The 23,213-nt window shown below is 35.8% G+C and overlaps 1 protein-coding gene across 3 annotated transcripts in view; it reads right to left on the bottom strand.

Annotated features, from left to right (window-relative positions):
• The window catches only part of ABCA14 (ATP binding cassette subfamily A member 14), a 270,053-nt gene that overhangs the window by 48,269 nt on the left and 198,571 nt on the right, over window positions 1-23,213 (bottom strand). For all 3 annotated transcript variants that reach the window (XM_024985457.2, XM_059881559.1, XM_059881558.1), the window contains 3 exons: window positions 22,801-23,053; window positions 22,368-22,572; window positions 15,335-15,557 (listed from right to left, as the gene is read on the bottom strand). In XM_024985457.2, coding sequence (XP_024841225.1) covers window positions 15,335-15,557; window positions 22,368-22,572; window positions 22,801-23,053 — 681 coding nt within the window. The remainder of the gene's footprint in view (window positions 1-15,334; window positions 15,558-22,367; window positions 22,573-22,800; window positions 23,054-23,213) is intronic.

Below are 23,213 nucleotides of genomic sequence, written 5' to 3'. Positions count from 1 at the left end.
GTGCCCCCACTAACCTGAACCCCGCTCCCACCTCCTTTCCCACCCTGACCCCCTGGGTTGTCCCAGAGCACCAGCTTTGGGTGCCCTGCTTCATGCATCAAACTTGCACTGGTCATCTGTTTTACATATGGTAATATACATGTTTCAATGCTATTCTCTCAAATAATCCCATTCTTGCCTTCTCCCACTGAGTCCAAAAGCCTGTTCTTTACATTTATGTCTCCTTTGCTGCCCTGCATGTAGGATCATTGGTACCATGTTTCTAAATTCCATATAATGTGTTAATATACAGTATTAGTGGCGTTGGGAAAACTGGTCAACTACATGTAAAATAATGAAATTAGAACACTTTCTAATACCATTCACACACACACACACACAAATAAAAATGAATTAAAGATCAAAATGGAAGGCCAGGAACTATAAAACACTTAGAGGAAAACACAGGCAGAACATTCTCTGACATAAATCACAGCAAGATCCTCTAAACCCACCTGTCAGACTAATGGAAATAAAAACAAAAATAAACAAATGAGACCTAAATAAACTTAAAACTTTTGCACAATGAAGGAAAATATAAGGAAGGTGAAAATGAAAAGACAACCCTCAGAATGGGAGAAAATAATGGCAAATGAAACAACTGACACAGAATTAATCTCCAAAATATACAAGCAGCTCATGCAGCTCAATAGAAAAAATGAAAAATCCAATCAAAAGTGAACAGAAGACCTAAACAAACATTTCTCCAAAGAAGACATACAGGCAAAAAAGATGCTCAACATCACCCATTAGGGAAATGCAAATGAACACCACAATGAGGTATCATCTCACACCAGTTAGAATGGCCATAATCAAAAAGTCTACAAATGCTATAATGGGTGTGGAGAAAAGGGAACCCTCTAACACTGTTGGTGGGAATGCAAATTGGTACAACTACTATGGAGAACAGTGTGGAGATTCCTTTAAAAATTGGATATAGAACTGCCATCAGTTCAGTTCAGTTGCTCAGTGGTGTCCGACTCTTTGTGATCCCATGGATTGCAGCACACCAGGATTCCCTGTCCATCACCAATGCCTGGAGCTTGCTCAAGCTCATGTCCATCGAGTCGTGATGCCATCCGACTATCTCATCCTCTGTCGTCACCTTCTCCTCCTGCCTTCAATCTTTCCCAGAATCAGGGTTTTTTCCAATGAGTCAGTTCTTTGCATCAGGTGGCCAAAGTAATGGAGTTTCAGCTTCAGCATCAGTCCTTCCAGTGAATATTCAGGACTGATTTCCTTTAGGATTGATTGGTTAGATCTCCTTGCAGTCCAAGGGACTCTCAAGAGTGTTCTCCAATACCTCAGTTCAAAAGCATCAATTCTTTGGCACTCAGCTTTCTTTGTGGTCCAACTCTCACATCCATACATGACTACTGGAAAACCATAGCTTTGATTAGATGGATCTTTGTTGGCAAAGTAATATCTGTGCTTTTTAATATGCTGTCTAGGTTGGTCATAACTTTTCTTTCAAGGAGCAAGCATCTTTTAATTTCATGGCTGCAGTCACCATCTGCAGTGATTTTGGAGCCAAGAAACTAAAGTGTTTCACTGTTTCCATTGTTACCCCATCTATTTGTCATGAAGTGATAGGACTGGATGCCATGATCTTAGTTTTTTGAATGTTGAGTTTTAAGCTGGTTTTTTCACTCTCCTTTTTCATTTTCATCAGGAGGCTCTTTAGTTCCTATTCACTTTTTGCCGTAAGTGTGGTGTCATCTGTATATCTGAGGTTATTGATATTTCTCCTGGCAATCTTGATTCCAGCTTGTGCTTCATCCAGCTCGACATTTCACATCATGTACTCTGCATATAAGTTATATAAGCAGAGTGACAATATACAGCCTTGACATACTCCTTTTCAACTTGGAACCAGTCCATTGAGCCATGTCCAGTTCTAATTATTGCTTCTTGAGCTGCATACAGATTTCTCAGGAGGCAGGTAAGGTTGTCTGGTTTTCATATCCCTTTAAGGATTTTTCACAGTTTGTTGTGATCCACACAGTCAAAGGTTTGACGTAGTCAATAGAACAATGTAGATATTTTTTGGAACTTTTTTGCTTTTTTGATGAAACAATGGATGTTGGCAATTTGATCTCTGGTTTCTCTGCCTTTTCTAAATCCAGATTGAATATCTGGAAGTTCTAAGTTCACATACTGCTGAAGCCTGGCTTGGAGAATTTTGAGCATTACTTTTCTAGCTTGTGAGATGAATGCAATTGGGCAGGAGCTTGAACTTTCTTTGGTATTGATTTTCTTTGGGATTGGAATGAAAACTGACCTTTTCCAATCCTGTGACCACTGCTAAGTTTCCCAAATTTTCTGGCATATTGAGGGGAGCCCTTCAACAGCATCATCTTTTAGGATTTGAAATAGCTCAGCTGGGATTCCATCACCTCCACTAGGTTTGTTCGTAGTGATGTTTCCTAAGGCCCACTTGACTTCCCATTCCAGGATGTCTGGCTCTAGGTGAGTGATCATACGATCGTGGTTATCTGGGTCATGAAGATCTTTTTTGTATAGTTCTTCTGTGTATTCTTGCCACCTCTTTTTAATATCTTCTGCTTCTGTTAGGTCCATACCATTTCTGTCCTTTATTGTGCCCATCTTTGCATGAAATGTTTCCTTGGTATCTCTAATTTTCTTGAAGAACAGATCTCTATTCTTTCCTATTCTGTTGTTTTCCTCTCTTTATTTTCATTTGATCACTGAGGAAGGCTTTCTTATCTCTCCTTGCTATTCTTTGGAACTTCCGTACAACCTAGCAATCCCACTGTGGGGCATACAATGTGAGGAAACCAGAACTGAAAGAGACATGTACCCCAATGTTCATCAGAGCACTATTTACAATAGCTAGGACATGGAAGCAACCTAGATGTCCATTGGCTTATGAATGGATAAGGAAGTTGTGGTACATATACACAATGAAATGTTACTCAGCTATAAAAAGAGAACACATTTGAGTCAGTTCTAATGAGGTGGATGAACATGGAACCTATTATACAGAGTGAAGCAAGTCAGAAAGAGAAAGACAAATACTCCTTTTCTAATTTGTATTGCTTTTATTTATTTTTATTCTTTGATTGCCTTGTCTAGGACTTCCAGTACTATGTTGAATATAGTGCTTAGAGTGAACATCCTTGTCTTATTCCTGATGTTAGAGAAAATACTTTCAGTTTTTCACCATGGGGAATGATGTTTGCTGTGCATTTGTCCTGTATATCCCTTATTATGTTTAGCTAAGTTCCCTCCACGGAGAAGGCAATGGCACCCCACTCCAGTACTCTTGTCTGGAAAATCCCATGGGCGGAGGAGCCTGTTAGGCGGCAGTCCATGGGGTCTCTAAGAGTTGGACACAACTAAGCGACTTCACTTTGACTTTTCACTTTCATGCATTGGAGAAGGCAATGGCACCCCACTCCAGTGTTCTTGCCTGGAGAACCCCAGGGACGGGGGAGCCTGGTGGGCTGCTGTCTATGGGGTCGCACAGAGTTGGACACGACTGAAGTGACTTAGCAGTAGCAGCAAGTTCCCTCCAAACCCACTTCCTGGAGAGATTTTATCATTAATGAGCTTTGAATTTTGATAAAAGCTTTTTCTGCATCTATTGAGTGTTTTTTTTTATTTTTAAATTTGTTAATATGGTGTATCACATTGATTCATTTGCATATAATAAAAAATACTTGCATTCCTAAGATCAAGTCCACTTGATCATGGTGTATGATCCTTTTCATGTGCTGTTGGATTCTATTTGCTACTTTTTTGTTGAAAAATTTTTCATCTATATTTATCAGTGATATTAGCCTATTTTTTTTTTGTAGTATCTTTGTCTGATTTTGGTCTCATCGTGGTATTGGCCTTGTAGAATGATCCTGTTAATATTACTTCCTATACAATTTTTTGAAAGAGCTTCAAAGGATAGGTGTTAATTCTCCTGTGAAACAATCTTGTCTACTTTTGTTTGTTGGAAGAAGTTTAATCACATTTTCAATTTCTATACCTATTATTGATCTGTTCATATTTTCTATTTCATCCTTGTTCAATCTTAGAAGGTGTATCTTTCTAAGAATTTGTCCACTTATCCTAGGTTGTCCACTTTATTGTCATATAGTTGCTGGTAGTAGTCGCTTATGATCTTTGTTATTTCTGTGGTATCTCTTGTAGCTTCTTTTCCATTTCTAATTTCATTGATTTGAATCCTATCCCTTTTTTTCTTTCTAAAGGTTTCTCAATTTTGTTTATCTTTTCAAAGAACCAGCTTTTACTTTCATTGATCTTCACTATTGTTTTCATCATCTCTATTTCATTTATTTCTGTTGAGATCTTTATGATTTCTTTCCTTCTGCTAACTTGGGGTTTTATACATTCTTATTTCTCTAGTTGCTTTAGATGTAAGCTCAGGTTATTTATTTGAGATTTTTCTTATTTTCTGATAAGGTTGTATTGCCATGCACTTCCCTCTTAGAACTGCTTTTGTTGTGTCCCAAAGGATTTGGATAACTGTGTTTTTGTTGTCATTTGTCTCTAGATATTTTTTATTTCCTCTTTGATTTCTTCAGTGATCCATTGATTATTTAGTAAAATATTATTTTCTATTCATGTGTTTGTGTTTTTTACAGATTTTTCCCCCTGTAATTGATTTCTAATCTCATGTATTGCAGTCAAAAAAGATGCTTGAAACGACTTCAATTTTCTTAAATTTATTACACTTGATTTGTGACCCAAGATGTGGTTTATCCTGAATATTGTTCCTTGTGCAGTTGAGAAGAAAGTGTATCCTTCTGTTTACAGATAGAATATCCTATAAATATTAATGAGTCTATCTGGTTTAATATTTAGCTGAAGGCTTGTGTCTCCTCATTAAATTTCTGTCTGGATGATCTGTCCATTAGTATAAATGGGGTGTTAAAGTGCCACACTATTATTGTGTTACTGTTGATTTTCCCTTTTACAGCTGTTAGCATTTGCCTTATATAGTGAGATGCTCCTATGTTGGATGAATGTATATTTGTTGTTGGTGTTTAGTTACTAAGTTACATCCAACTCTTTGGCAACCCTATGGACTATAACCTGCCAGGCTCCTCTGTCCATAGGATTTTCCAGGCAAGAATACTGGAACACGTTGCCATTTTCTTCTTTAGGGGATCTTCCCTACCCAAGGATTGAACCTGTGTCTCCTGTCATGGCAGATAGATTCTTTAACAGTGAGCTGCATATTTATTTATAATTGCTGTATCTTCTTGTGTTCCCTTGCTCATTATATAGTGTCAATCCTTTTCTCTGGTAACAGTCTTTATCTCAAAGTTTCTTTTGTCTGATATGAGTAATGTTGCTCCAGGTTTTTTTTTTTTTTTTCCAATTTCATGGAATATCTTTACCTGTCCCCTCAATTTCAGTCTGTATGTGTCCCTAAAACTGAAGTAGGTCTCTTCAAGGTAGCATATACACAGCTTTTGCTTTTGTATCCATTCAGCTAGTCTCTGTCATTTGGTTGGGATACTTAATTCATTCACATTTAAGGTAATTATCAATATGCAAGTTCCTATTACCATTTTCTCAATTGTTTTGGGTTTGTTTTTGTAGGTCTTTTCTCTTACCTTCCTATTTGTGTTCTTCTCTTAGGTTTTCCTTTATTGTGCCCATCTTTGCATGAAATGTTCCCTTGATATCTCTAATTTTATTGAAGAGATCTCTAGTCTTTCCCATTCTGTTGTTTTACTCTATTTCTTTGCACTGATCACTGAGAAAGGCTTTCTTATCTCTCCTTGCTATTCTTTGGAACTCTGTATTCAAATGGGTATATCTTTCTTTTTCTCCTTTGCCTTTCACTTCTCTTCTTTTCACAGCTATTTGTAAGGCCTCCTTAGACAATCATTTTGCCTTTTTACATTTCTTTTTCTTAGGGATGGTCTTGATCCCTGCCTCCTGTACAATGTCACAAACTTCTGTCCATAGTTCTTCAGGCACTCTATCAGATCGAATCCCTTGAACCTATTTGTCACTTCCACTGTATATTTGTAAGGGATTTGATTTAGGTTATACCTAAGTGGTCTAGTGGTTTTCCCTACTTTCTTCAATTTAAGTCTGAATTTGGCAATAACGAGTTCATGGTCTGAGATCTGACCAGTCCATCCTAAAGGAAATCAGTTCTGAATATTCACTGGAAGGACTGATGCTGAAGCTGAAATTCCAATAGTACACTTTGGCCATCTGGTGTGAAGAACTGACTCATTTGAAAAGACCATGATGCTGGGAAAGATTGAAGGCAGGAGGAGAAGGGGATGACAGAGGATGAGATGATTGGATGGCATCACCAACTCAATGGACATGAGTTTGAGTAAACTCTGTGAGTTGGTGATGGACAGGGAGGCTGGTGCACTGCAGCCCATGGGGTCGCAAAAAGTCAGACATGACCGAGCGACTGAACTGACTCACTGACTGACTTATGTTTTCTACCTAGATAAGTCCATTTAGCATTTGCTGTAAAACTGGTTTGATGATGCCGAATTCTCTTCGCTTTTGCTTGTCTATGAAGTTTTTTATTTCTCCATCAAATCCAAATCTACTAGAAGCGTTGCTAAGTAGAATATTCTTGGTTTTAAGTTTTTCACATTTATCACTTTAGGTATATCCTGCCATTCCCTTCTGGCCTGCAAAATTTCTGCTGAAGTATCAGCTGATAACCTTATGAGGCTTCCCTTGTATGTTATTTGTTGCTTTTCCCTTGCTGATTTTAATTTTTTATATTTAATTTTTGTTAGTTTAATATGTGTCTCAGTGTGTTTCTCCTTGGGTTTATCCTGTATGGTACTCTCTGTGCTTCCTGGAGGTGGGTGTTAACTTTCTTTTCCATGTCAGGCAAGTTTTTGACTATAATCTTTTCAAATATTCTGTGTGCTCCTTTCTCTTACTCTTCTTCTTTTGAGACCCCCATAGTTTGAATGTTCGTGCTTTTAGTATTATTCCAGAGGTCTCTAAGACTGTCCTCTTTTCTTCATATTCTTTCTTCTTTGTTTAGTTCCATGCAGTAATTTCCACCACTCTATTTGCCAGCTCACATATCCATTCTTCTGATCCAGTTATTCAATTGATTCTTTTCAGAGTATTTTGTATCTTAGTTATTGCATTGTTCATCACAGTTTGTTTTTAAATTGGAGTTCTGTAGCTTTTCTAGGTCCTTGTTAATCATTTCTTGTATCTTCTCCATCTGTGCCTCTATTCTATTTTCAACATCTTGGATCAAATTTACTATCATCATTCTGAATTATTTTTCAGGTAGATTTCCTAGCTCCTTTTCATTTAGTTGGTCTTGCGGATTTTTACATTGCTCCTTTGTCTGCCACGTATTTCTTTGCCATCTCATTTTGTCTAACTTACTGTGTTTTTTGCTTCTTTTCTGGAGTCTGCGGAGTCATAGTTGCTCCAGTTTCTACTGTCTGCCCCCTAGTGGGTGAGTGCAATCGAGGGGTTTGTGTAGGCTTTCTGTTGGAAGGAACTAGTGCATGCCTTCTGGTAGGTAGAGCTGGGTCTTAATTCTCTGGTGGGCAGGGCCATGTCAGGGGATGTGTTTGGGGTGTTTGTGAGCTTAGTACTACTTTAGTCAACTTGTATGCTGAAGGTGGGGCTGTGTTCCTGTTATGCTGGTTGTTTGGCCTTAGGTGTTCTGGCACTGGAGTTTGCCGACAGTTGGGTGCAACCAGATCTTGATGCCAAGATGAGGACCTCTGAGAGAGGTCATGCCAATCAATACTCTCCAGAGGCATGAATTACCTGGTGGGTCCTGCAGCCAGGACTTTGCACTTCACCACAAGGCCTCAGGTTAAACCCCTCAATGGGTAACCAAGACCCTGCAAGTCATACTGAGCCAACAAAAGGAAACAAATATAAATCAAGACAAGCAATAAAAATAAAACCAAATAAAAACAAAGACCACAAAGAAACAAGAAAACAACCAAACATACAAAGACCATGAGACCAAAACAGAATAAAACCAAGAGCAAAAAACCAAAATCCAAACAAACAACAACAAAAACCCAGAAAAAACAAACCTAAAAAAAAAAAAACCCCAAAACACAAAGAAACAAAAGACAGAAACAGAACAAAAAGCAAAATAAAATAGAAACACAAAATATATGAAAAAATAGAAATAAGTAAAAGTAAAAAATAAATAGAGCAATAACAACAAGAGCGATCATTCCTTGGGGCCTCTGCTATCAATGCCCTTGCCCCCAAAGGGTTGTTGTTGTTCAGACCCTCAGTCATGTCTGACTCTTTGCCACCCATGGACTGCAACACACCAGGCTTCTCTGTCCTTCACTATCTCTCAGAGTTTGCTCAAATTCAGGTCTATTGAATTGGTGATGCAATCCAACCATCTCATCTTCTGTCATCCCTTTCTCCTTTCCTTTTAATCTTCCCTAGCATCAGGGTCTTTTCCAATGAATCAGGTCTTCACATCAGTGGCCAAAGTATTGGCGCTTCAGCTTCAGTGTCAGTCCTTCCAAGGAATATTCAGAGTTGATTTCTTTTAGGATTGACTGGTTTGATCTCCTTGCTGTTCAAGGGACTCCCAAGAGTTTTATCCAGCACCACAGTTCAAAAGTATCAATTTTTCAATGCTCGGCCTTCTTTATGGTCCAACTCTCACATCCATACGTGAGTACTGGAAAAACGATAGCTTTGACTATATGGACCTTTGTTGGCAACGTAATGTCTCTACTTTTTAATACACTGTCTAGGTTTGTCATAGCTTTTCTTCCAAGGAGCAAGTGTCTTTTAATTTCATGGCTGTAGTCACCATCCACAGTGATTTTGGAGCTGAACAAAATAACCTGTAACTGTTTCCATTGTTTGTCCATCTATATGCCATGAAGTAATGGGACCAGTTGCCATAAACTTAGTTCTTTGAATGTTGAGTTTTAAGCCAGCCTTTTCACTCTCCTTTTTCACCTTCATCAAGAGGCTCTTTAGTTCCTCTTTGCTTTCTGCCATAAGGGTGGTGTCATCTGCATATCTGAGGTTATTGATATTTCTTCCAGGAATCTTGATTCCAGCTTGTGCTTCATCCAGTCAGGCATTTTGCATGATATAAACTGCATATAAGTTGAATTAGCAGGGTGAAAATATACAGCCTTGATGTACTCCTTTCCCAATTTTGAGCCAGGTGAGCAAGCCACAGCCAAATTCTACCCTCATAAGAGGCCCTCCAAGACCTCTTTGTAGGTCTAGACCATGGACCACTACTAGTCTGTGACCTGTTAGGAAGCAGGATGCATAGATATAGGTAAGAGGTGGGCAAGTGTGTGAAGCTTCATCTTCAACTCCCCATTACTTGTATTACTGCCTGCACCATTCCCCTACCCCAAAAACATTGTCTTCCTCAATACTGTTCTCTGCTTCCCAAAAGTTTGGGGACTGCTGCTGTTTGGGGAGCTCAGACTCTGACCTAGACCAACTCCCACATGTATGTGTCCACAAAGACCACAACTACTAAAGCTAGACCCATATCTGATGTGAGAGCACTCATTTTCCATTCAGACGTTCCACAGGTGTTATATTTAAAAAACCAATCATGGGTGTTTAATCTGTGACTTTCACAGCTGTATGGAGAGATTTTAATCCTGCTTCCTTAAGTCACACAGCCCCAAGAGCTCAGCTTTGGTTTTGGTCACATCTCTGCATGTGGGTCACCCTCCAACATCTGCTCCCCACCCAGGTGAGAGGGGGTGATGAAGGCTGTGACTAACTGAGGCTTACTTGTCTTCTTGCTTAGGTCAGAGCCCCCTCTACAGCCTACAGTGGCAGGGTCTGGCAGGAGGTGGTGGTGGACTGGAGCATGGGGGCTTGCTCAAACATAAGAGTGACATGGTAGCAACCCCTGGGGCATGTGCTCACTCTGGCAGGAGCCCCTCTCAGTGCCTGCAGAGGCAGGGACTGGTGTATGGGGAGAGAGGCCATAATGGCTGCCCTTTCTGCATGTGCCACTCAACAATGGTGCCTTGCTTCCATGGCAGTCTATGCTTCCTCCAGAAGCATTCCCAGCTGCATAGGTCCTCACTCCAATCCCCTCAGACTGTCTCTATGCAGCCAACAGCAGTCCTCTCCCTACATCTGCTCTCCAAATTCCATGCTTCAGCATCCATTCCCCACCAGCACCAGTGGATACTTGTCTCAGGCTGGGGCGTAAAGGGCTGTGGCACATACCATTTGAGTGAGTCTCACTCTGACCTGTCTGACATGGGCTTGCTGCTGCACTTTCCTCTGGTAGCCCCTGAATCTTCCCTTCTATTTCATCTGATCTTACCACTAGTGAGGGGGCTTTCCTATGGGCAGTAACACCATCTCCTTTAGCAACCCCAAGGGGTGCATGTCCCATTCTATTTCCTCTTTACCTTGTTTTCCTCTTTTTCATCCTACCAGGTTATTAGGGGATCTTTCCCAGTTATTAGGTGTCTGAGGTTCTCTAATAATGTTCAGTAGGTACTCTGTGCAAATTATTTCACTTGTAGATGTATTCTTGATGTATTTGTGGATAGAGGCAAACCCCAGATCCTCCTATTTTGCCATCTTGACCCAAAATACTCTGTAACTTTGTAAAAAGCTTCAAGATCAAGAAACATAGAATTCCAACTTTATTGTTTTTCTACATTGTTCTGTTCATTTTGTGTGCTAAGTCATTTCAGTCGGGTCCAACTCTTTGTGACCCTATGGACTGTAGCCTGTTAGGCTCCTCTGTCCATGGGATTCTCCAGGCAAGAATATTGAAGTGAGTTGCCTTCTCTAGGGGATCTTCCTGACTCAGGGACTAAACCCAGGTCTCCAACATTGCTGGCAGATTCTTTACCATGTGAACCACCAGGAAAGCCCTGAGCCCATTCTAATTTCACATGAATTTTAGGATTTTTTTCATTTCTGTGAAAAAGGATGTTGGAATTGTATAGAATTTGTGTTGAATCTGTAGACTGTTTTAGGTAGTATTATCTTAACATTGTTAAGTCTTCTAATCTATGAAGATAGATATTTTCCCATTTATTTAGGTTTTGTTTAATTTTTCCCAGCAAAGTTTTACAGTTCTCAGCACAAGTTTTCATATCCTTGGTTGGAATTTTTCCTAGGTATTTAATTATTTCAGATGCTATTACAAATGAAATTTCTTTCTTTAATTCATTTTCAAATTTTTTATTGCTGGTGTATAGAAACAAAGTTGATTTTTATGTGTTAATCCTGTAATCTGAAAATTTGCTAGTTTTTTCATTAGCTATAGTAACCATCTTGATGGTTCTTTGGGCTTTTCCCTATAAAAATCACTCTATCTGTGAAAAGAGACAGTTTTAGTTCTCTCCAACTTACATGTTTAAAAATTTTTATTTCTCATCCAATTTCTCTGGCTACAATTACAACTCAATGTTGAATAGCCATGGTGAAAGGGAGCATTCTTGTCTTATTTATGATTTTAGAAGGAAAACTTTCAGTCTTTTACCATTGAGTATACCTGTAGTTTTTACATAAATACCCTTTGTCATTCTGAGAAAATCATAATTATCTGGGTGTATTACCATATAAGCACACTGAATTTTGTCAAATGTCTTTTATGAATCAGTTGGGATGATCATGTGGGATTTTTTCCCCATTATTTTGGCAATGAATGATTTGATTTTGTTTTGTTGAAATTTCCTTGCATTTCTGGTGTAATTCCACTTGGTCATGGTGTAATCATTTAAATTGCTGTTGGTTTTGTTTGCTACTGCTTTCCCAGAGACTTTTGCACATATATTCACAAAAGGTATTTGTTTCTAATTATTTTTTCTTGTGATATCTTTATCTGCCTTTGCTATAGGAAAATGGTTTCCTCATAAAATGAGTTAGGAATTGTTCTCTCATATTCTATTTTTAAAAAGTTTTAGGAAAATTCATGTTACTTATAAAGTTTGATAGAACTTACCAGTTAAACCATCTGATCCTGGGCTTCTTTTTGTTGTGAGATTTTTCATTCTTCTTTTAATCTTTTTATTTGTTAGAGGTCTACTGAGATTTTCTAATTCTTCTTCAGTCAGTTTAGGTTATTTTTGTGCTCTTATGAATTTTTCCATTTCATCTCAGTTATCTAATTTTTGTCTTGTACAACTTTTTATTTCTGGAAAATCAAACGTAAATTCCTCACATTCATTTCTGATTGTAGTTATTTCCTTCTCTCTTTTTCCTTAGACAATCTAGCTGTAGTTCTTAAATTTTGTTGCTCTTTTCAAAGAATTTCCATTTAGTTTCCCTGTTTCTTTTATCTCTAATCTTTATTATTTTCTTCCTTCTGCTGCCTTTGGCTTTAGTTTTCTCTTATTTTACTCATTTCTCAAGGTGTAAAGTTACAAAAGAAAAATAGAATAATCTTGATTTCATATTTCTTTACCTAGTTACCTTTATTGAAGGTCTTTATTTCTTCATACAACTTCAAGTTATGTTATAGCATAATTTTATTTCATCCAGAATGACTCCTTTTAACACTTCTTGTAATACAAGTTGAGTGGTAATGTACCTACCTGCCTTTTTTTAAAATCTGGGAGGCTCTTATTTTCTCTACATTTTTAAAGGACAGATTTGCTGGATATGGAATTCTTGATAGATAAGGTTTCTGTTTGTTTGTTTGTTTTTTTTTTTTAATTCCACAATTTTCTGTTTTCCATGGTTTTTAAAGGGAAATCCACAATTTTATCAAGAACTCTTTGAACTTGGTGAGTTAATTCTTTCATGATGTTTTCAAGGTCACCCTTTTTGTCTTTCTAGACTGATTACAATGTGTCTTCATGAGGATCTCTAAATTCATTCTAGATGGAGACTGCTGAATTTCTTGTGTTTGTAGATTCATATCTTTTATCAAATTTGGGATATTATTGACTATTATTTCTTGAAATATTGTTCTTGCCTCCTTTTCTCTTTTTGTCTCCTCTGGGACAATATATATATAAAATCTCCCTAATGGTGTCCTAGCAATCCCTTAGACTTTATTCACTTTTCTTCACTATTTTTTCTGTCTTTTCCTTAGACTCAATTGTCCTGTCTCCAAGTTCACAGAATTGGCCTGATTAAATCTGTTTTGAAACCTTCCCATGAATTTTTTTTCATTTCATTTATTATGATTTTAATTTGTTTGGTTCACCATAATTTCTTCTTATTTTGCTCAAAGACTACCTCTTAATCTCCTCTCATTTTAAGCAAATGTATAATAAGACTTTGAGTATCAGAATACTGAATTTATAATGACTGAATATTATTTTGCATTTTGGCACTCTTTAAATTGTGTATAACTCTCCTCAGAGAATATTAATAAGCAGGTCATTGTCCCTGAGAAAACAAATGACCCTATAAAGTTATAGCACTATGAAACTGAATAGAAATCATGCTAAACCAACTATCCTAGAAATATTTCTTAGAGTACACCTTATTACTATAGGAAGTCAGGTTAGTATATATTTTATAATCATTTTGTGTCACATGTCATATGTAGGCATACTGAGTAACAGCTCTGAGATAGTTCACCAGGGTATTCTAATAAAAATCTAATATTTTAGGGGCTTTTAGAACTGCCTTGAATGGGACATGAACATTTTCTGTACTTCAGACCAATAGTGATTAAGCAGAGAAGTTGTCCTAGAGTATAATTACATTTAAAAGACTGAACTATGAACTGAGATCAATTTTAGTACAAAATAAATTTTAAAAAAATGATCACAAAAAATCCTAGAAAGCCATTGAACATTTGGTTAAAGTAGAAATTACAAGAAAAGTTATAAAATATTCCTAACGCAATGATACTGAAAATACAACATATCTAAATGTGTGGGATACAACTAAATTAGTACCTAGAAGAAACTTTATAGCTTTAAGTGCTCATATATCCCAAAGAAGAGAGGTTTAAAATCATGTAATAATTGGTCTTACAAAGGTAGAATAAGCCTAGCCAGTTTAATCCAAGGTAACAGAAAAAAAAAAGGAAAATAAATATAAGAACAGAAATTCATAAAGCAGGACATAAAAACACACAACATTAATAAAACCAAAAGGCAACACTTTGAAAAGGCAAAAAAAAGTGGCAAATATTGATAGGACAGAAAGGGTGGGAGAGTGTGAATGAATATAGAATACTAGGAATGAATGAGCAGTTATCAATACTTACAAACAGACCTTAAAGAATCATAAGGAAATGTTATGAATAACTTTATGCCAATAGTTTTAGATACTTAGATGAAATGCAAAAGTTCTTCGAAAAAGATGACCTCTCAAAAGTTCCACAAGGAGGTATAAGAAATCTTAATAGCCCTGTCTCAAGAAGAAAATAAATTTATAATTAACAACAAAACTTCCCACAAAGAAAACTCCAAGTGTGAGATGAGATCTTTCACTGGTGAGCTCTTCTTTTCTTAATAAAGGAAAAAATCCATTTTAGAAAAAAAACATTTTTCAGGACTATAATATAAAGGAACTGAATTTCTGCCAACAACTCTAAGCAAGGAAACAAATTCTCCCCTAAACCTCCCCAAAGTGGATGCAACCTTGCAGATAGTTTGATTTTACCCAATGAGACTTATTTGTTTAAAAGCTGTAAGATAATAAATCTGCACAATTCACTAATTTTGTGGTAACTTACTACAGTAACAAATACAGACTAATTAATAGCAATGTGATTAAGTATCCTCTTATATGTTTCTTAGTCTGCTATTCAGAAATCAATAATTTCTCACATGGCTTAATATTCCCCCTTGAATAGGTATACAATGAATATTATAATAGATCTTCAGCTAGCTCAGGGAATTAATTATTTCATGGGAGGGCATGATCTAAGGTCAATAATGGATTGGAAGCTTATTCTTCTCAGTCTCTGCAAATCCAAGGATAGCTGGATTACTTAAAACAGATCACAGTAATGTTTGTAGAGTGATTTAATAAAGGCATGCCAACATTCTATCTCCTAAGAAATTCCTATGTGATATCTTTGCCAGTCCAGTCAATTTCTCCTTAATCTCAAAATCAAGAGGAAAATAAAGAGATAAATATTCTGCAAATGCCATGCAAAATAAGCCTGAAGGAAGAGGATTGGGTTAGCAAAAATATCAGTGTCATAATTTGTTTTGCATTGTACACAACACAATTCGTATAATTTTAGTGACACTTAATATGGTTATTAACACTAGCATAAAACTTCCCCAGAAACCCCAAAGCAAACAACTTTGCAATGTTCCATTCTTTAAGCCAATTCCTCCATAACTATTCCTGTGGAAAAGGGGAAATTGTTTTAAGTCCTTACCCTGAATTGAGGATATAGTTACATCTGCTACTGCACCAAAAATCCCTGCACAGTAGTTAAATATGACGAGCTTGGCGTAGGCACTGGTATGACTAGAAAACAGGAAACTTATCAGGTACATGAAGGGAATGACAGCCCAGCCAAACACCATGAAGATGAACAAAGTATCCAGAAGGCGGTAACCTGTGACCAATATCTTCAAGTCAGAGAACGTGAACACCACCTGAGACACAGAATACAGAAATAAAGTCAAACTGAAGAAAACTATGCAATATAATACATGAGAACACAAGTCAATAAACCCAGAGAAGGATAAATCTTTCTTTGTTAGAATGCAGAGCTATTTATGAATCAAATAATTTGATCTGTGATCATGGCAGTGAGGTACTTCCATGTTTTCCTTATCAGTGAGAAGAACCCCTTTATTTTACTTTCTACTTGCTTTTATCTACTTGGAATAGTTTCATTTTGTTCTTGAACAAGATCAAAGTATATTCTTTCTGCCTCTTCACCCAACCCCAAACAAACTCACTCTCAATATTTCCAGAAGTTATATTCCTAGTAAGAAAACTTTTGTTAAGGTTTTAATTCTGGCAGCTGTAAGCTGTGATGTTAAGGGACCTACTTTTCACAATTTTCTATTTTTAGATTCTGCCTCTTGACTCTACTGTATTCCTAACCCTCCTCTTCCTATCTCAGCCACTCAGTTGAGAAGCAAACAAGGAAGTCCAAAGTTATAAGGAATCTATAAGGATCTATAAGGGGATTCTGTAAGGAAAGAGAGAACCTACAGAATTATTAAGGAAAACAAGTTTCCAGAGGTCTGCATCTTGTAAGTTATTAATTGTGGTTTTGCCAAATATTCTAGGGTTATCTATTTTGAACTATAAATGATTACATAACAGGATATTTGAGACGTGAACAGCAATGTTATATTGATAAGATCTACTACGTGATTGGTAGCAAATTTTCAATGGTAATAGAAAAAGCAACAAAAAGCAAATATAACATTAGTGAAAATATTTGGGTATTATGGACATGACAACTTTGTTTCTATCAGAGCAGACTTTCAAGTGATATAGAATGAATTCAATTGCTTGCACATGTACGATAATTTTAGTACTTCTAAAGATTGAGTAATATTCCATTGTATGTATATATCATATTTATTTATCCATGTTTTCATCAGTGAACATGTGAGTTGGTTCTACTAGTTGGCTATTGTGAATAATGTTGCTATGAACAATGATGTACAAATGTTTTCAAATTCCTGCTTTCAATTCTTTTGGAATTCCACTGTTAGTGGAAATGCTAACTCATATGGTAATGCTGTTTATTTTTTTGAGGAAGTGCCAAGCTGTTTTCCACAGTAGCTTCAAGCGTCGGACACGACTGAGCGACGTCACTTCACTTTACCATTTTAGATTCCCACAATCAGTGCACAGTGTTGTAGTTTCTCCACATCCTTCCTAACACTTGTCATTTTCTCTTTTTGATAGTAGTCATCTGAATAGGTACAAAGGAGTATCTCATTACTGCTTTGGGTTTGCATTCCCTTAAAGATTACTGATGTCAAGCATCTTTGCATGCTCTTATTGGCCTTCTTTGCAGAAATGTCTACTCAAGCTCTAGCTCATTTTTGAATTGGGTTTGTTGGAGTTATTGTTAATTTTGGGGAATTCCTTATATATTCTGGGTATTAATTCCTTAGCAGGTATAAAATGTTAAATATTTTCTTCCATATTGTGGATTGCCTTTTCACTCTGTTGACAATGCCCTTTGATTTATGTGTTTTCTTAGTTTTCATGAAGTCCGATTAATTTATCTTTTTCTTTCTTCTGCTTGTGCTTTTGCCATTACATCCAAGAAACCGCTGCCAATCCAATGTTATAAGATTTTCCCCCTTTGTTTTCTTTAAAAAATCTTACAGTATTAGCTCTTACATTTAGAACTTTATCCATTTGAACTTAAGTTTTGTATACAGTTTAAGATAAGGATCCAATTTCATTCTTTTGTATGCGAATATGCAATTTTCCCACCATCATTTGTTGCAAGGCTCTTCTGCACCCATTAAATAGTCTTGGAACTCTTGTCAGAAATCGTTTGATCATATATGAAAGAGTTTACTTCTGGGTTTTATTTCTGTCCCATTGGTTTATATACTAGTACCAGATTCTTTTGATTATAGTAGCTTTGTAGTAAGATTTGAAATTAGGAAGAGTGAGTACTACAACTTTGTTCTTCTTTTTCAAAATTGTTTTAGCTATTTAGGGTGATTTTCTCCTTTTATCACTAGACACTACCCTTTTTATTTCTTTCAATACTGTTGAACATAAAGCCTATTTTGTCTGATATTGGTATACCTACTTCAGGTCCCTTTTGTTTACTATTTGCATAGAATATCTTTTCCCACTTTTTCACTTTCAGCTCTTTCTTTCTTTTATTCATTAGATCTAAATGAGTCTTTTTTAGACAACATATAGTTAAATCATTTATCTTAATCAATTTTTCATATGCACTTTTTGATTGGGCAGTTTAATCCATCTAAATTTAAAATAATTACTGATAAAGGCTTACTTTTGTCATTTTGCTTACTTTTGCTATTTTTGCTTACTTTTGCTATTTTTTAAGTAATTCATTTTTGTCCCTCAGTTTCTCTGTTATTGTCTTATTTTTAATTCAGTTTTCTTCTGTTGACATGTTTTGAATCCCTTGTCTTTTACTTTTGTGTGTATTCTATAGCTATTTCCTTTGTATCATGAGTTACATATAACATACTAAAGTTATAATAATCCAGTTTGAATTGATACCATCCTAACTTTAATAACATATAAAAGTTCTACTACTATACAACTCCTTCCAACTCTTTGTTATTCATATTACAACTTACATTTTTATACATTGTAAACCACTAATATGGATTTGTAACTATTTTTATACATTTGTCTTTTAAAACTTGTAGAAAAGTGGAGTGGCAAACAAAATTTCATTTAGTGTTATGGATGAACGCTATGTCTCCCCCCTCATATTGCCAGCTTATATCTTTAAGCCCTAAGTCCCAATGTGATTGTATTTGGGATGTAATTAGATTTAGATGAGGTCATGAGTGTGGGGCTTCCATGATGGGATAGTGTCCTTAGAAGAAGAAAGACCACTCTCTCCCTCCCTCCCATGTATGGACATAGTGAGAAGGTGGCCATCTGCAAGCCATGAAGAGAGTTCTCACTAGGAAACAAATCAATCAGAACCCTTGATCTTGGAGTTCCTAGTTGTCCCTCAGCTTTCATTTATCTGAAAATGTTTTAATTTCTTCCTTGTTTTAGAAAAACAGCTTGCTGGATATAGAATTCTTCAGTGACACTTTTTTCTTTCAATATTTTCAATAGGTCATTCCACTGCTTTCTGACCTCTAAAATCTTTATTAAGAAACTGATTAGTAATATTATTTATTAATATTATTCAGGACACACAGGGAGTTACTTCTCACTTGGAATATCCTCTCCTTGTCTTTGAATTTCAGCAGTGTAATTATCATGTTTCTCAGTATGGGTCTTGTTTGGTTATTTCTTACATGCTATTTTTTGAGATTCTTGGGGTTTTTGATTCATGTCCTTCATCAAATTTGGGAAGTTTTCAGACATTATTTCTTTAAATAATATCTTTTCACCTGTTCTTTCTCTCTTTTCTCCCTGGGACTCCCATAATGTGTAATTGATCCAGCTGATGGAACTCCATAATTCTCTGAGGCCTGATTTACTTTTTGCCATTATTTTTTCCTCCTGCTCTTTTGACTTGGTAATTTAATTTTTCTTAAAGCTTGCTAATTCTTTATCCTGCTTGTTCAACCTTCTGTTGAAATCCTTCAGGGTTTTTCTCAACCAGTTATTATATATTTTAGCTCCAGAATTTGTTTGGTTTATTATTACAGTTTCTGTTTGTTATTATTCTTATTTTGCTCATATATCACTTTCCTAATTTTCTTTGGTTCTTTGTATTTTCCTTTAGGTCTTTGAGCATATTTAATACAGTTTTTAATACTTATTATTTATTTGGCTCTGTTGTGTCATGCAGATTCTTTGGTTGTGGTGCACAGACTCTCTGGTCGTGCATGGGCTCAGTAGTTGTAGCACATACTTAGTTGTTCCACAACATGTGGGGTCTTAGTTCCCCAACCAGGGATTGAACCTGCATCCCCTGCATTGCAAGGCAGATTCTTAATCACTGGACCACCAGGGAAATCCCAATACATTTTTAAAAATTGAAATATAGTTGATTTACAATGCAGTGTTAATTTCTGCTATACAGCAGGGTAATTCAGTTATACATAAATATATGTACTTTTCAATATTCTTTTTCATTATGGTTTATTACAAGATATTGAATATAGTTCCCTGTGCTATACAGTATGACTTTGTTGTTTATCCATTCTCATATAATAGTCTGCACCTGCTAATTCCAAACTCCCAATCCATCCCTCCTTCATCCCTTTCCATCTGAGATTCAAGTTAGGCTAGACAGAGACCAATTCTTTTAACATTCTCAAGACAGGTCAGAATGTTGTAAATAAAGTTATGTTCTACTTCCTTCACTTTGAGGGAGATAACTAGCAACTGGATTGCCATCTCCAATAGACCAAGATGATGCTGCAGGAGGAAGGTGCTGAGTCAAGGGCCAGTCAAAATGCAATAAAATTTCCTACTATTTTGAATGTGACTTTTCCTTTTTTGGGATTCTCCTAAAGAGCAACTGCTATAGGTCTAAGACTGTTTCTCAGAGGTTGTGTAAGGTTATTTTAAACAATTAATTCTCACCAAACTTTTGATTCAGGAAGCTCTGAGCACTCCAAACAGGGTAAATGCCAAAAAAACCCCAGTATAGCAATAAATATAGTAATAAAGATAAAAGTCTAAGTAAAAATGAGAAATCTTTTTAAAAATCAGTGGGGAAAAAAGATATATTACATTCCAAAGAGTAGTAATAGTAAAAACACCAAAACTGACTTCTTAAAAACTGATGGAAGCAAGCCATGAGACATTGGAATATTATTAAAATATAGGAGGAGGAAATTCAGGAAAATATTCTTCAAAAGGTAAAGAAAATGAAATAATTTCCATGCAAATAAAATCTAAGCTTTTTTGTCACCATAACTTTCCTAAAGAAACTATCATAAGAAATTCTTCAGGAAGAGAAAACTGACGTCATATAAAATTTCAGAATAAAAATGCAGAGCAATAAAAAAACTCTATGAATAAAAAGTGATAATACCTTTTGGGTATGTAGAAATGAAAATGTCTTATAGTAATGCAAAAAGTCAGAGGGAGTCATTGAAATGATAAGGCTACAAGATCTTACCACTGTTAGGGAAGTGGTAAAAGCAATAGCTTGTAATTAACCAAATGTGTGTGTTAATTTTTAAGGCAGTTGCTAAAAGAAGCATTAACACAAGTTAATAGAGAGCAGAAAAAAGGGAGAAAGAGGAAACAAAAATAGATTATTTAAATAGGAAAAAAATAAGATGATGCCATAAGCCCAAACTTCTTAGAATGGACCAAACTAGATTGCTAGCCTGAAAAACAATTACACCTTTGGAAAAAATTTCCCCTTTGGAAATCACAAGTATATTTTCTTATCAAGTACATATAAAATATTTATAAAATTTTACCACATGCTGGATCATGAATATATATTTCATGATATATTCAATATATATATTCAATATATTTCAAATGATTGAAAATATTCATATAATCTCCAATAAAAGTGGTATTAAGCTATGAATATATTTTCAAACTGCCTAGAAATCAAATCATACATTTCTAGAAAATCTCACAGTTCAAAGGTATTTTAGAAATTAGAAAATATTTGGAAATTAGTGATTTATAAAATAATATATTATAGCTGTGGAATGTAGCTAAAGCAATCAGAAATTTTTTAAAATAAATAAGTTTTAGAATTTGTGCAATGTATGCATAGGGTGAGGAGTAAGTTTTGGTAGCGAATGGAGAAGGGAAATCATGGCACATGAGGTAATATCTGCATTAGCTCCCCCAGTTAGTTCATGTAGTAGCAAAAATTACTAGTAGCCTCAAAAAGTTGGTAAGTGGCTATCTGGCAAACCATGAGAGGAGGGTAGCATTGAGCCCCTTGGCTACAGTAGTGCATATGACAAAGAGAAAAACATCAGGCTTTCCTCTCTACCCTGGAGCTCTCCATACCACCTTAAGCCTCTAATCCTTTGACTTTTCTAACGTGTAGTAGCTTAGCTCTTCCTCAGAACCAAAAGTTACAGCATTCCAACTCTACAGCCAGTACATCTCTCTTAAAAGAAACAAACAGGTTTGTTTTAACTTTCACAGCAGTGGCTCATTGACCTTCTCATAGGATAGAAATTTAGCTGTGGAGAAGAAAGACACCAGGTATAAAGAGAGATGAAAGCAACAAGCATAAACAGACCAAAAATCCTCCTAATTTTGCTTTTAGTAATAAAAGTTTCAATAGCTCTTCATTATCTATTCCACATTCAAATATTCAAAAACAGAAACATAAAATTTAAACAGTTGATGGCATAAAATTTAAAAATCTCTTGAGGGAAACTGTAAAAATTGAGCATAAGGATCTCTTTTATAACAAATAATTACAACAGATAATAAGATGGGAAAACACCAGGACCAGAAGGAAAATAATTTTAAAGTATTTGTTTTGTTCAATATGGGACTGGTCTTCTAGTGTGTATATTATATCCTTCAATAATTGTAGAAGCTTTGGGCTGACTACATATGAAAGAGCAAGCACATAAGAAGCCAGATCAAGAGACACCTTTATGTGTCAGCAGACAGTAATCTTTTATTAAAAAGTAATAGAAAATAGAAAAATTTCACTATGAGATGCATTCAACAAAGGATTCTCTGACATAATGAGCCAAAGAATTTTTATCTTTCTTGAGAGATGTATATTTAAATTAATATTAGCCATATAAGAATCCTCTGGTGTTTAACAGAGAATGAACTCTTAAAATACTTGGTCTGACACTCACCAATAGTAAGCAACAGGAAATGAAGAAGATGAGGAAGTCCCACAGCAGAGCAGAGAGCCAGAAATTAAGGGCATACACCCCACTCAAAAACTGAATGTGCTTCGCTTTAGTGACTCTCTCATTCACTGTCAGGAGACAAAAGCCACTGACAAGAATACTCACACCAAAATACAAATTTAAGGCTATTTGTGTTCCTGTCATCATTCTACAAAAGAACGAATAAAGCAGACACATTGGTAAAGCAATAAAGTGGGAAACATTAATTTCTAACAATAACTTTAATTATTATTATACATTATATTTATTATTAGCAGCTATTTCACTATTTCAATTAACTTTTAAAGTTAACCTTTAACAAAACACTTGGTTGGAAAGGGAAGAAGGGATCTATTTAAAGCTTAAAGTTTAAGTTCAATGAAAAAAGTATACATACGAATATTTAGGTCCACTAGAAGCAGAACGTACAGGCTGAGGTTTGTTGACGACTGTAATGGAAGCATCAGGGCCAGAAAGTGACATAAAAATGACATTGTCTAATACAGCCAGAGATAATGGTGATGAATGGTATGCCTCATCGTTGAACCAAAAGTTAACTGTATTTTCATTTCCATTAACCTCAATGGAAAATGCAATAATGCACGAGTAAATACATTTTTGACTATCCACCAAATAGGTCTTCAGATCACCTGGAATGAGAACATAATACTGACCATGGGTTCAGCACGCAATACAGATCATTAACTATGGATTTTAGAGAGGGCGAACCAAATAATTTTATTTGCCTAATATTTTTTTTCCCATTCCCACAATAGCTCTGACAAGCTTTGAGCATTTAACTTAAGAATT

The sequence above is a fragment of the Bos taurus genome, chromosome 25, assembly GCF_002263795.3.
Source record: "Bos taurus isolate L1 Dominette 01449 registration number 42190680 breed Hereford chromosome 25, ARS-UCD2.0, whole genome shotgun sequence".
NCBI lineage: Eukaryota > Metazoa > Chordata > Mammalia > Artiodactyla > Bovidae > Bos > Bos taurus.
Note: the sequence above shows the minus strand (reverse complement) of the source record. Positions and strands in the feature narration are given on the sequence as shown.